The 13,220-nt window shown below is 43.0% G+C and overlaps 1 protein-coding gene across 2 annotated transcripts in view; it reads right to left on the minus strand.

Annotated features, from left to right (window-relative positions):
* Window positions 1-13,220, minus strand: part of LOC105462617 (calcitonin receptor-like) — a 33,062-nt gene that overhangs the window by 18,164 nt on the left and 1,678 nt on the right. Inside the window, exons 1-2 of one of the 2 annotated variants that reach the window (XM_011709328.1) lie at window positions 12,444-12,587; window positions 1,113-1,190 (exon numbers count right to left, since the gene is read on the minus strand). In XM_011709328.1, the coding sequence (XP_011707630.1) occupies window positions 1,113-1,130 (18 nt within the window). In that variant the 5' untranslated portion in view covers window positions 1,131-1,190; window positions 12,444-12,587. Of the gene's footprint in view, window positions 1-1,112; window positions 1,191-12,443; window positions 12,588-13,220 lie in introns of those variants that run through there. The other variant, XM_011709329.1, reaches the window with a different exon arrangement.

A 13,220-nucleotide genomic window follows, 5' to 3' on the forward strand; every position in this document is an offset into this window, starting at 1 on the left:
CGATGAAATATTAATAAAAAGAATCCATGCAAGCTAAAGGGATTGGAACTGGTGCAGCGTTATAATTTCTTGACGACCCGAGAGATTTTTCAGTCAATTTACTATTTTCTTCTCGAATCTTCTCTAATTATGCTATGCTTTATTGACAAGTTAATTCTAGAAAAAAAAGTCAGAAAAGAATGTTTACACGTATTTTATAATTATTACGTATTTCATTGTAAGCTCGCATCAACCGAACCTGACACAAAGATTCGAAAAATTTGAAAAAAAAATCTATTTTTACATAATTTTAAATATTAATTATTACGCTTTTTAAAGCGATGCACTTTAGAACATTTTAATTTCGCAAAGTTCATATAAAATAGGTTACATAAGCGTTTAACAAATTCAAACTGGAATGACAGAGGATCGTAAACAATACCACAGTTTCACAGTGCTTTATTTACGATAGAACCGCACGAGAACAAAGAACTGCCGTAGGTAAACTGTTTAAAATACCGAAACATAAAACGTACCTTCTATATGAAAAGATGTTGTTTCTTAAGCGTATTGGCTAAAATTTTCATCGCTCTCTTTTATGCATTATAATCTTTGAAATTTCTAAATTAGAAATAATAGAAATAGAAATTTAGAAAAAAATAGACTCAGAGTCTGGACTGAGTATGAATATATCTCTTATATAAAGTCACTCAGTCAGACTGAAACGATAATTACCAACTTTACATTACACAGAAGAAAAACTTTTAAGACTCGTTAAAAGTTCCGGCAAACGCATGTACCACCTAGATACGTCGTTTTCTGTCAATTTCAACCACGTAATCGCGATAATGGAAATCGCATTAAATTTTCCATAAGAAGCTTCCGTATTCTTTTCGAGAAAATGCAGAAGGACCGGCAGAGGTCCGGCAGAAGTTGTTTGCATTTTGCAAGGATAGAGTAAATGCAAATCACTCCTATCCTCGCTGTGATATAAAATCTGGATAATTTGCGCATTTCTACGCTGGCGGTAATGAGAATAAAATCATTTACATATCGGATACATCACGGAGTTCCAAAACTTTTAATTTAATATTTACGTGTTGCGGACGCAAAGAATGCAAAGATTGACTTACCTCAGTTTGCGCCTCCATGATTGACGTTATTGACAAGTTACAAGGCTGAAATACGTCAGTGTTCGAACTGCGCCGGATCTGGAATAACAGAAACAAATACCGAGATAATAAATTTGAAATTTTGACACGAAGGAAACATATTTCATAGATTGTTTTAAAAAAAAAAAACCTTTATTTTTTTAAGAAAATCTCCATGCGTGTGCTTTTAGTACTTTAAAAAGACGATTTTTTTCTAACAATATTTTTTTATTATTTGTACTTTTAGTATTTTAAAAAGTCATTTCTTCTAACAATATTTTTTTTATTACTTCACTTTAAAATACGTAAGTGCAGGATATAAAATAAAAATGACTTTGCGCTAAGCGGAGCACATAATGACGCCCGAGTTAAAGTGATAAATGTAGCGCGATAGACACGATCTGCGGAAAAAGAGCGACCGCATTACATAACCGTCGTGTTTGTGGTTTCACGGATTTATTTTGAGAAGAACGCGGGTCCGACTGCGAGTCAAATATTTCTTTTTTCAAATGCGATATGCAGGGGAATACGAAGACGAGGAGCTCTGCCCTAATTTCTATCCGGGCCGACATTTTCCTGCGTTCGCAATTTTACGCCTCCCACAACTATTCCACGTCTGACTCAATCCCCATATCTACGTCAGAACAAATCGATTCTATTTCCATTCTATTGAAATCAGCAGGTGGTAGAGCGCCTTTCTGCACCAACGAGACTAATCGTAAGTCTTCGATGAAACCATTCTGCGCGGTCTAGAGCGAAGGTCAGAAACGTGATATATAGCTCTCGCCATCTCGTTGATCGGCGAGAGACCGATCGTTTCTTGCAACCCCGTCAACGAGCCAATTATTTGAAGCTTATCGAAGTCGTGGACGGCACGACGTACGTTACTCGACAGAAAGCACTCTTCCAAAACCTGAGAAATTGCCAAAGAGAAGATTGTGTATCAATGCGAAATATATGACATGCCATTTCTGTTCGCTGTGAATCGAACCTTATGAAAGCAACCAAAGATCGTTATACAACAGATAACGTAATATAACAAATATAACAATATGATATTTATTCTACTTCGGCATTTCAAGGCAGTTAAGAAATGTCGTCGCGATGAATTTTGTAAGAAATTCCAGTTAATTATTTCTGTTCTCACAGAGACGCTTTTAGACGTTTTGTAAATAAAATACAGTGAACTTTTCGCAGAAGAGTTACGCATCACGTCACGCGCATGTTGCACGTTATGTTATATAGATATTCTATTCGTGTTTCTCCAAGCGTTCAGTATAAGTTTTGACTTCGTCGTGTACCAAAGCACGAGAAGCTGTGGCTTTCCGCGCACACGTTATCTGGCGCCCGGCCAACTCCCACGTATTAACGATCGTCCGCGACTTTCGACACGAATCTATCTGTAACTGACATCCTGTATCCGAGACGACAACCGCGCGGAGTATCCGAGTAGTAAGATCGTGTCGACAGTAAGAGAACCGATAGACCGCATAGCGCTCGTTGTATAGAAGTTCCGCTCATCGCGTGTCCGCTGTATTTCGTCGTGAAGCCCTGAAATTCCCTTCATTCAATCGTTATTAAATTACCAGTCGTTGAACTTCTGATTAATTGCGGATACACGACGAAACAATTAGAACGGCGCAATTCACATGCAATATACCTTTGATTGTCGAAGCGGTTAAAATTTAAATTATCCTGCCATATTATTCCATCGTGTATAATCAGAAGAGAGTTTAGGAGAATATGAAGCTATCCATTACGTTTTTGGCATGTTAAATTAGGTAACTTTACGTTCACTGCGCTTAACGCTTTGAATTATGTGCACATGCGCTCCGAAAATATAAATCTGAATTACACGGATCGCCACACACACGCGCGCGCGCGCGCGAGTTTCTGTTATTTCGAAAAATATTGCTATCTCGGATGTCTATCTTGTTTGATATTTCTAGCGTTTCCTCTGCGAGCCGCGCGTACGCGTATCTCTTTGTGCGAAACTGTAAGTCGAGAGTCAACGCCGGATACGCGCACCGAAAAAAGCTCTTTTAACGGAGAATTCTATAAGGAATTCACGGGGAGACGCGCTCTTATTTTCCATCCTTTCCGCCTGACGAACCCTGCCTTGCGAATCTCACGGTCGGCTCGGCCGCGCCGCGCCGCGCCGCTCGCGCTTCTGGCCGCGTGTATCTGTGAAAATAGAATTTACGACGATGGCAGTTAGCCAACAAATCATTCCAGCCTAAAGCGCGTGGTCCACCGGTATCGATCTCCCTTTGCCTCGGCTAAGTCCATGGACACGTAAACACACAAATTAAATTAGACATGCCGTTAAATTGCTCGAAAGCTTGCGAGCGCGGAATCGAAAGGATCGCAAGACGGGCTATTTTCGTAATCACCTCGGACGGCGCGGCATCGCGTTAATACACTTGGCCGTTCAACGGGCGTTCGCACATGGTTCGGAGCACGTCGCTCGATTATCCTTATTTGAGAAGTATATGTCACTCCGTTTTGCCAGATTGCCATTCCCACGCATCGCGACACACGCTCCGTGTCGTCGTTTGCTAAAAGTACCGTAAAGTTTATTTACAAAGTGTGTTCCAGGGACAACGGATATGCTTTACAACGAAGGGACAAAGTAAGAAAAACGGGCGGTCGTTTTATCCGCACTGATAGTTGGCGAAGTTATTCGATCCTCGAGGAAAGTTGGGAGATTTCAGCTGAATTGAGCTTCAAGAGAGAAAGAGAGAGAGAGAGAGAGAGAGAGAGAGAGAGAGAGAGAGGTAACCCGTCGATAGATAACCCGACCCTATTCGCTAATCCCTATTGGATTTTATTCGGCCATCAGAGGTTTAAAATGATTGATCTCGATTTATATTTAATCCAATTCGCGACTGAATTTCCGTAATATTTCCGAGCGAGGAAATCAGCCTGTGCAAGCTAGCCGCGTCGTCGGTCTCTCCTGTCAAAGCGACGACGCCGTCAAGGAAGCTCGGAAGCTTCGAATTAGACGCGGAGCGTCGGTGACGACGGCACAATATTCGGTATCTCTATTCAGGGCATTCTATAACAATATGCTACGAAAGCTAGATGTAGTCCGAACGTACATGGCTAACCGCGCTGCAACGAGATCCCTTGAATGACAATTACTATAGCGGAAGCCCTTCGGCACTTTGCCGCAAGAGTTATTCACCACAACTTCCATTCCGCTAATTCACGCTGCCAATGTTCCGAGGGAAAGACTCTCCGTTTGCGGCGCGAAATGCTCAGCGAAGAGAACAGCGACGATTAATATCCAACATGAGTACCAACATACAAAGTACCTGCTTATTATCACGGACAACCAAATGGACATGGTAATAGCGCGTGGCGCGTTGTGCCTTCAAAAGCAATATCGTTAACGGCTGTACGTCGAAATATTAATTTTTGCATTTCTACGTCAAAAATTACGCAAATTACGCGAGCAGTTTGCTCAGACAGCGAGAGAGATTGTTCATTTCACGTAAAGCACACATTTGCAGTAATTAAAATATTTCATCCAAAATATAAATACCAGAGAGAAACAATATCTTTGTGCCTCTCTTTCGCATGATAAATCAAAGACAATTACTGCAGTAACAATTATCGTATTAATGTTTGCAGTAATGAAACATTTTGGCGTAAATAATATACACGGTATAGTGTGGCAGCCGCATTTTTTAAATATTTTTATCCGAATGTCTGAAGATAATGATATTCGCGTGTAAAGCGAGGAAAAACTCCCGTTTTTTTTTTTTAGAATATTATTAGCAGAAGGAAGAGGCCGAGCTTATTCTCTCCTCATGCAATAAATACATATCATAATATAATAACGATCAGATTGATGATCATCGATAACTGAAACGCGGCCGAGCTTATTCTCTCCTTATGCAACAATTACATATCATAATATATAATAATCAGATTGATGATCATCGATAACTGAAACGCGTTCAAAATAAGTTCCTTCTACCTGGCACGAGAAAACGACGATGTAAATATTTCTTGATCTTGTGCGACACATTTCGGGCTGCGAAGAAAAATTCCGAGCTAGAGCTACTCGACCGGATTGATACGATTCGCGCGAAAATACATATTCGGAGTACAATCGTATCGGGTCTATGCGCCGTTGTATACAAGCATCACATGGCAATCGTATCAGAACTCAATTTGTGTGGTATGCTGTCTCCTACATATTTACCCTTATACCCGTCGACTCCATTCGGGAAATTCTAGCGAGACATGTATCGCGCGCGGAATACACAAAAGCCGCGCCGTGAGAGACGCTACTATTTGCTATAAACTTACCCGTTATATCGAGCAAAATACGAATTTACGGACGCGGTTCGTATTGTTACGTAATATTAATTATGCATCCTTGCCGTTCTCGTCGAAAAGAACGGACGCGTTTAATTGCGGATTGAAAGTAATTATAAAAGTGCCCCGCCCGACGCGGTCATCCGATTAATGTACTTCGATATTTCATTACGTATACTATCGAAATCGTTTAACGCGATTTTGAAAGGGCATTCGTGTCATTCGACATTGATACGAAATTACGATGATTATATTCTGCATAATAATGTAATAAAACGTGTCAAATTTGTTTCGTAATGTTTATCAGGGAATAATGCCTTCGAAGATCGAAATTCCTTTTCAGATCTTAAAAAATATATTTTTGTACAATTTATTCCATTTGCATGTCGATGTATAATGTAAAAAAACAGTTTAACATACGGCAAAGAACACGTTCCGAAGCTAAATAGGAAAAGCAAAACTGCTAAATACAACCAAGAATGGGTAAATATGTAAATATTATGCGTACGAGTAAAATATGCAAAGTTATGCACTTATAGGTGAGGTATGTGCGAAAAAAAACTTATGATTCAACATACGGGGTTGAAAACGGCGTGGCACTTAAATCGCACTTTGTATTTATTCATTACCTTTACTGCAGAGGCGAATACAGATAAATATGCACCGGTATATATTAAAGCCGCGCCGTATTGTGGCGGAACAATAGAAGAAATTATATTCCATTGAAGAAAAACCTAATAGAATTAAAAAAAAAAGAAGCGTAAAACTTCCGACTAGGTCATCAGGTAGTAAATAGCAAAAAATAAGAAAAGTTTTGTGCCGCGCATCTAATTATCTAGGAAAAAGAGCGACACACGTGGAAATCATATATTCATTTTCATTTTTCTTCCGTCTTTTGTATCACAATTTTGCGCGATAACTTATTTTCGATTGTCACTTCGTATATTGTCCGATACGTATAACTATCTCGAGCTACCGAAGTACCGAGCAACGTTTTTCGCTTTTATAACCCGCGTTACCGGGTACAGCGTTCGTTTATATAGGTATACACGTAAAGAGACAGAGAGAGAGAGAGGGCCCGAACACATACGCGACGTATACGTTCTGCGAAGAGCGAAGACCGAAGAGAAGCTAGGCCGAGAAGGAAGGTCACTCGATAATGCTCTCGACGACGTGGCCATTAACCGTGCAGGAGGAGACGAGGGATGCGAGACGCGGAACGAGGTGGAGGAGCGTGTGTATTCCCTTGCGTTCGCCCGCTCGCTCGCTTCGCTCGGATGCACGCCCCGGGTAAGGCATCAGACGTCCCTACATCGATCACATCATCGGTCGAAGGTCCTTCCGATACACGCGATATAGGCCCATCGATATAAATGGATTTGAGCGAGTCGCGAGCACGACATTACGATGAGAAAGTAGACGAGACGCGGCGGCGCGGCGCGGCGCGGCGCGACGATACGACGCGGACGATGGCGATGGCGATGGCGACGGCGAAGATCTTCGAGGGAGCTTTGAGCTTCGCTTTCCGCACAACCATTTTTGTGCCGTTCATTCTTCGGAGATAAATGTAATATCCTTCCCTCTCTCTCTCTCTCTCTCGCGTGCGCGCGAACGTAAAACTGCACGCGTATACGTGTAACCATATGTCATAGCGCGCGTAAAGCGTTCGATCGTAAAATATGACCGACCATATTTTACCTATCTTACGAAGACATTACGGACGCAATTGCGCAGAAACCACTCTAACACCTCTGGAATATTTTATGCGCACTAGTATATTGGTGCTGATGTACATTTTGTCAAAGGCCGTCGTTTAAAACATATTAAACGCCCGCGCGGTTGAAGGTGTACCCCGATTATGTACCGACAAATATTTGGAGGACAGTGCGTGTGATATGAAATATATCAATGAGGCATTTGGATTATTTATAACGCATTCCCCGTGAGATGGCAGAAAATCGGAAAGTCATGGCCAAATTGCGCATTTTTATTAATACATGCAAATATATTCACGCAACATGTTATCGAGAAACATTAAAGCGCTTAGAGTCAAAACAAGAAAGTCGAGTTCGTATTTATTATATACTATTTCCATTTTATAAATTGCTGAAACGCACGAAAAACATTATAAGCTTAGCTTTTTGTCGTTTCTTTTATATAACACCAAAGAAATACTCATAAAATCATATAAAAAGTATCAGCATATCTGTATAAAAATGTTATTTGAATTTTATGAAATATTATTATTCAAACACAATTCGATATTGTCTAATATGTTTAGAATTTCGATATTATCTAATTATATTTGCTTGTTTAATTTACCGCGCGGTGCATTCAATTCAATTACCGGCCGATAAATTGATTTCCTCGTTAGCTATTCGTCGATTATTATCCCTCCCCCCCCCCACCGCCCGTATGAATATTCGTCGCGACGAAGAAATACGTCGTAGGAATATCGAAGGAACCTCCTATGTCGTTAATTATTTATACGTTATCTACTGTGCCCAATAGTGACAAATAATATTACGATTGAATTGAATATGAAATTATAATCCATCATATCGCTGACGTGTTTGTCGGCGGTAAGATAAATTGTCACCTTACGTCCAATTCAGTCATAATATTATTCATCACCAGGTTCATCGGATTAAAAATTATCTCGTATTACAGGCAATACGCGGATACGGTAACGCGTATACGCGTTTATATACGTTATATTATTATTGTGCCGTTTCGACGATACCGAATCGCGAATAGGGGACGCACTGTTAACGACCCCGATAACTCACTCTCTCTCCCTATTTCTGTCTCTCTCCGTCTCTCCCGGCGATGGTCCATCGTTAGACAAATTTATCGAGTTAAGACGCGTCGTAGTGCTCCTCGAGCACCTAACTGCATCGTAAATTAGGCGAAAATGCTACCGCTCTCGCTCTCGCTCGCTCTCTCTCTCTCTCTTCCCACCCCCACCCCCCCTCCCTTCCACTCTCCCTCTGTGGACATGTGAAAACGCTCTTTCGCGCAATTGATGAATACGTGTGCCTACATGCGATAGCTAAGCTCAAACGAAGTTGTTCACTTGGGAATTTTCTTCGCAAACGAAATTTCTTGAAATAGCAAGTAGAACTTCTTCTCGGTGTACTTCCCGAATAAACTTCTCGCATTGAAAATGAGATAAACGTGTATTCGAGTTTAGGGTAACCGAAGAGAGGACAGGAAAAAACTAACGGAGGTGTAAAAAAAAGCGTGAAAAGCTGAAACGTATATATATACGGTATATAGAAAACAAAGCGTGTCTGCAGTATTTAGTATTCACCGCGTTATTTGCATACTGCTTGAATAATTGGGAGCGCTTCTTTTAAATAAAGTTAGTTACAAAACGAAGTTATCTAATTATTATTTCAAATGTATGCGTGAATCTTCTCGGAATGCTATTTTTCCAAAAAAAAAAAAAAAAAAAAAAACAAAGAAATCATCAGACGTATAATCTAACAAATGCAATTAATTGGAACGGGGAAACTCGCGGAATAGGAATTCATTCTGCGAAATTGAATTTGTAATCGTCGACATGAAGGATTAGATTGAAATTGTCTGAATTTTCTACCCTTTTCCGCTCTCGACACCTACCGCCATCACTTCGCAAATAATTAGACAAATAGTTCCGTGAATTTCGTCTGCAAGCTGCACAAGAATTAAATATCCAATTTCTAACAAAAAGTAATTCTCCTCTAATTTATTTGAATTGCCATCGAAAAGATAAATTGTGTCATCCCGTTAAAAGAACTGAAGTAGATGAAAAAAAAATTCAAAAATGTAAAAAAATAATTCAAAAGCTTTCAAGCTAATTTTATTCGTCGATTAAGGAGTGTCCGTCCCTTCGCGTGAAAAAATTTTTTCCTAATCTAATTATATTTTTCCTTTTCTTCTAATTCAACCGAGAGAACGTCCCCGGTAATGGCGGCAATGTATGCGCGTCTTACTCTTGTGACAAGCAATTACACGCGTGCATTGCACTTTCGGCAATTAAATCCACATTTCCGCTAAACGGCAACGTTTCGAAACTGTTTCATTCATATTTAACTAGTGGGATAAACGCGATCTTCATATTACATAGATGGAACTTTGAATTGCATGACCAGGTGAGCGTTAAATGCACCCGCTAATCAGAGACAGAGGCGACCTATATACGTATATTTAGCGCTAAATGCGGCCATCACTGATCCTGACTTTTCTTTGTCTTATATGAAGATCGTATCTGCCGCGGCGCGTTATTATGTCGGATCGAACAGCAGATATAACCGCATTTAAGCGCTAAATGTATGATACGAATATAAATTAAGGTGTTAAATCATGATTTATGGTGTGTGCGAGCTTATTCTATTATCACGTGAAAACATGCAAACTCGTGGACTCGGGCACGGTCGCGTTACATAAAAATTGATAACGTTGAGCAAAATATGTGGTCCAAAAGCCACCAACATCAGCGAAAATGTATCGTATTTCCTATACCGGCGAAACGGTTAAATTTGGAAAAACCGGCACCCGCGTGCGACAACATTTTGATTGACGACATTTTAATGAAGATCCATTTAATCCCTTGGCTTTCTATATGTATTCGCAGTTATTCTACGCATTAAATTTGCATTTTACTTCAACGTTAAATAACACGCGATCTTCACATTAAACGCGGACGTTTCATTTTTTCATATTTCGGAAATTACCGAATTAGGTATATCACCACGTGAAATATGAATGCGACGCGATAACGTAAACACAAATATGAACGTTAAAGCATTCTTTGTGAGTGTAATACAAACAAATCTTGCGATTTTAGAAGTTTGTTTCTTCCGAAGTTGTATCTGCGTCGTAAATAAAAAAAAACAGCTCTAATGACGGCTCTAAAGTTGCGCGTTAAAGTATAAGACAAGGTAAGCCATTGTTTCCGAGAACTGAAGAGGTAATCAGTTAATTCTTAATGATCCTGACATTTCCAGGTTGTTGATCATTATTAAGATCTCTCCCCTCCTATATAATTTATCGAAAAAAGAAACTTTAAAACACGTTCTTCTAAATTGAGGAAATCTAAGTTGAAGTTTCAGCACACCCACGCGATAATTATCGAAAGGCCGCAGGGAAGGCAGTTATCACGAGCTAATTTGGCATGAACTCCTACAAGCAGAGGGTATCTCGTGCAGTCAGTCGTTCGATTCTGATGAGAAGATTTATTAAGACTCTCGTAGCGTGCATGAAGAGGGGAAGAGAATTGGGGGTTCGACAGATCCCATTTGTATGTTTCGCAAACATATTTCAAGTGCCGCGGTCGCGTCTGGCTTCGGGCGATCCGTATAAGAATTATTGTTAAGACTCTCTCCTAAAGCGCACGTGGAGATCTCAAGCATCGACATGTCGGATGGTCTTGCATAAACGTTACAGACGTGTTCGAGGGCGCGTCCGATGGCTGTTTGGTTTCCAGCTTAAATCATCGAGATTAGCGCGCGGGACCTGGGCAGATCCCTCCCCCACCCCCTCTCGATAAACCTGACGGACAGGTCCGATTCGACGTGATCGAATCGCGAATCCTCGGAGCGAACGACGCTCCGTATCTCGCGCCCGTATCTCTCCGCGAGAGAGCGGCCGCCGCGCCGCCGTGCAGCACTGCACGTATTTCGCACAGCAATTGCACCGTGGCTATACCATTTGAATAATTTCATCCACGCGGCAAGGACACGTACTCACCAGGGACGTACGCGGCTATGGCAGCCCTACGCGAGCTGCGGACGAATGTTCGTTTCTGCGGTCGGCGCGATGACCATCACGTCCGCCCGTGCCAGGCCAGGTCGGGTCGGGATCCGCTCTCCCGTGGGCGTGTCTGTTATCGTACGTGTCGCCGGAATGCACGGGAATCGTAAATGCGATCGGATCAGCAAAGCGTCCCCCTCGCGTGCTAATCGGCCGTGCCGAATCGCGTTCGATCGCGATCAACAGCACGGCGCGGCGGGACGTACGCGTGGGTCGTTTTCCCGGCGCGGTATATAAGTCCCGATCGATCCCGCGCGATTTACCGCACTTTGAATATTAGTTAGCCCGCCCTGCCGACACCCGTTTACGACGATCCTTCTTTCCCCCCTCCCCCCCCCCCGCAAACCCTTTAAACTTGCTAAGGGGAACAGCTCGAGTTCCTGACGAGGCGAGTCTCCCGCGGGACTCTAATTATTCCCGAGGAGACACTCGAGGTGATCCTCCTTGACTCCCTAATCTTTAATCGTTCGACTAATTTAAGCGCTCGGCACGGCGCAGGGAGACCTCCCTCCCTCGCGCAGATTTAATTTCTCGAATTTCTCCGGCAAAGATCGATTGCCCCCATTATTATGGGCGAAATACTTCGCGTACTTCCTCGTCCGCCAAACTCGACGGCGAACGCTTGAATTCGCAGACGTTAATAATTTTCACCGTTCACACGAAGCTTCGGCCGCGCGCGATCTTTTACCGCGAGAAGTTGGGGCGCGCTTCGCGAAGCAAGAACGATATATTATATTGTTACCAGCCAATTCAACAAATTCAGTCACTATATCGATCGAGGTATCGATGTAACTTTTTCTTTAGGGCGGAAACGTGAAAATTGAAAACACCGACGGGACACTATTAAAGGTATCTTTAATCTTTAATAGCGTGTTCGTCGGTGTTATCATTTTTCACGTTTCCGTCTTGGGGAAAAAGTTATTTACATGATCGATGCCCAGAAATGGAAAAAGAAGCACACTGCACAGGCGAATGTTAATGTCATACGCGTTCGTTACGTAAATGACGACATAAATCGAAGTAGATCAAACTCGTTAGGGCGAATTGATATAATTATTTCGCGCCGAGACTGCCGCGGTGTCTGATAAGACTTTTTGCAACGTTCGAGTTGCGGTGGCGCAAAAAAACCACGGTTCCTCGCGCGTGCGAACATTATAACCTTACTAAAGAAAAAAAAGAAAGGATTACCTCGACGATAAAGGGCTTTTCGTCCCCGATGGAGCGGCCAAGAGGAAAATGGCAAACCCGTTACGAGTGGCGTATCTTGAGTCCTTCCGCTCGGTTGAACTTTAACTCTCTCACGCTGTCCCGCGCGTTTCCCGGCCGCGTGTGTGCGTACGCGCGATAACAAGCGTATGTCGTGTCGCGGACGCACACGTGGTGTCTCGTCCTTCGCCTCCGCACCTTTTTTTTCCCCAGATCGCCGCCGACGATGAGAGATCGAGGTCCGTCGCGCGCGTATCCTCGAAACGCGATTGACGCGCGCGTTAACGCATTAACGACGCGTCCGTTCTCGCGCGCGCGCGCGCGCGTACTTATTGTTAGTACAACACTCTCCGCCGCCCTCGCACTCGCGGCCGCGTTCGCGCGAGTTCCACCGCGCGCGCGGCAACTCGCGGCAAAGTTCAGACGGCGCGCGCCCGCCCGTCCGCCCTTCGTCGTCGTCGTCGTCGTCGTCCCGCGCCCCCCTTCATTCGTCGCACGCGAATTAAGGGAACGGCGTATCGGCGTACGTATATAGGCTTCACCCGGCGACCCGACGGTCACATAAACCGAATGGCAAAATACACGCACCCAACGAGTTCCGCGTGGCACGCGGACGCGCAGCTGCTACTAAACTCCTTCTCGAGAGCGGGCGCGAACCAAAGCGTGACTCGAAGTGCGCGCGCCGCCACCGCTGGCTGAGGAACTGGCGGCACAATAGCCCCCGCCGACGCCGGCAGGACGTCGACGACGATGAACGAC

This window comes from Wasmannia auropunctata, unplaced genomic scaffold (genome assembly GCF_000956235.1).
Source record: "Wasmannia auropunctata unplaced genomic scaffold, wasmannia.A_1.0 LD336095.1, whole genome shotgun sequence".
NCBI classification, from domain to species: domain Eukaryota; kingdom Metazoa; phylum Arthropoda; class Insecta; order Hymenoptera; family Formicidae; genus Wasmannia; species Wasmannia auropunctata.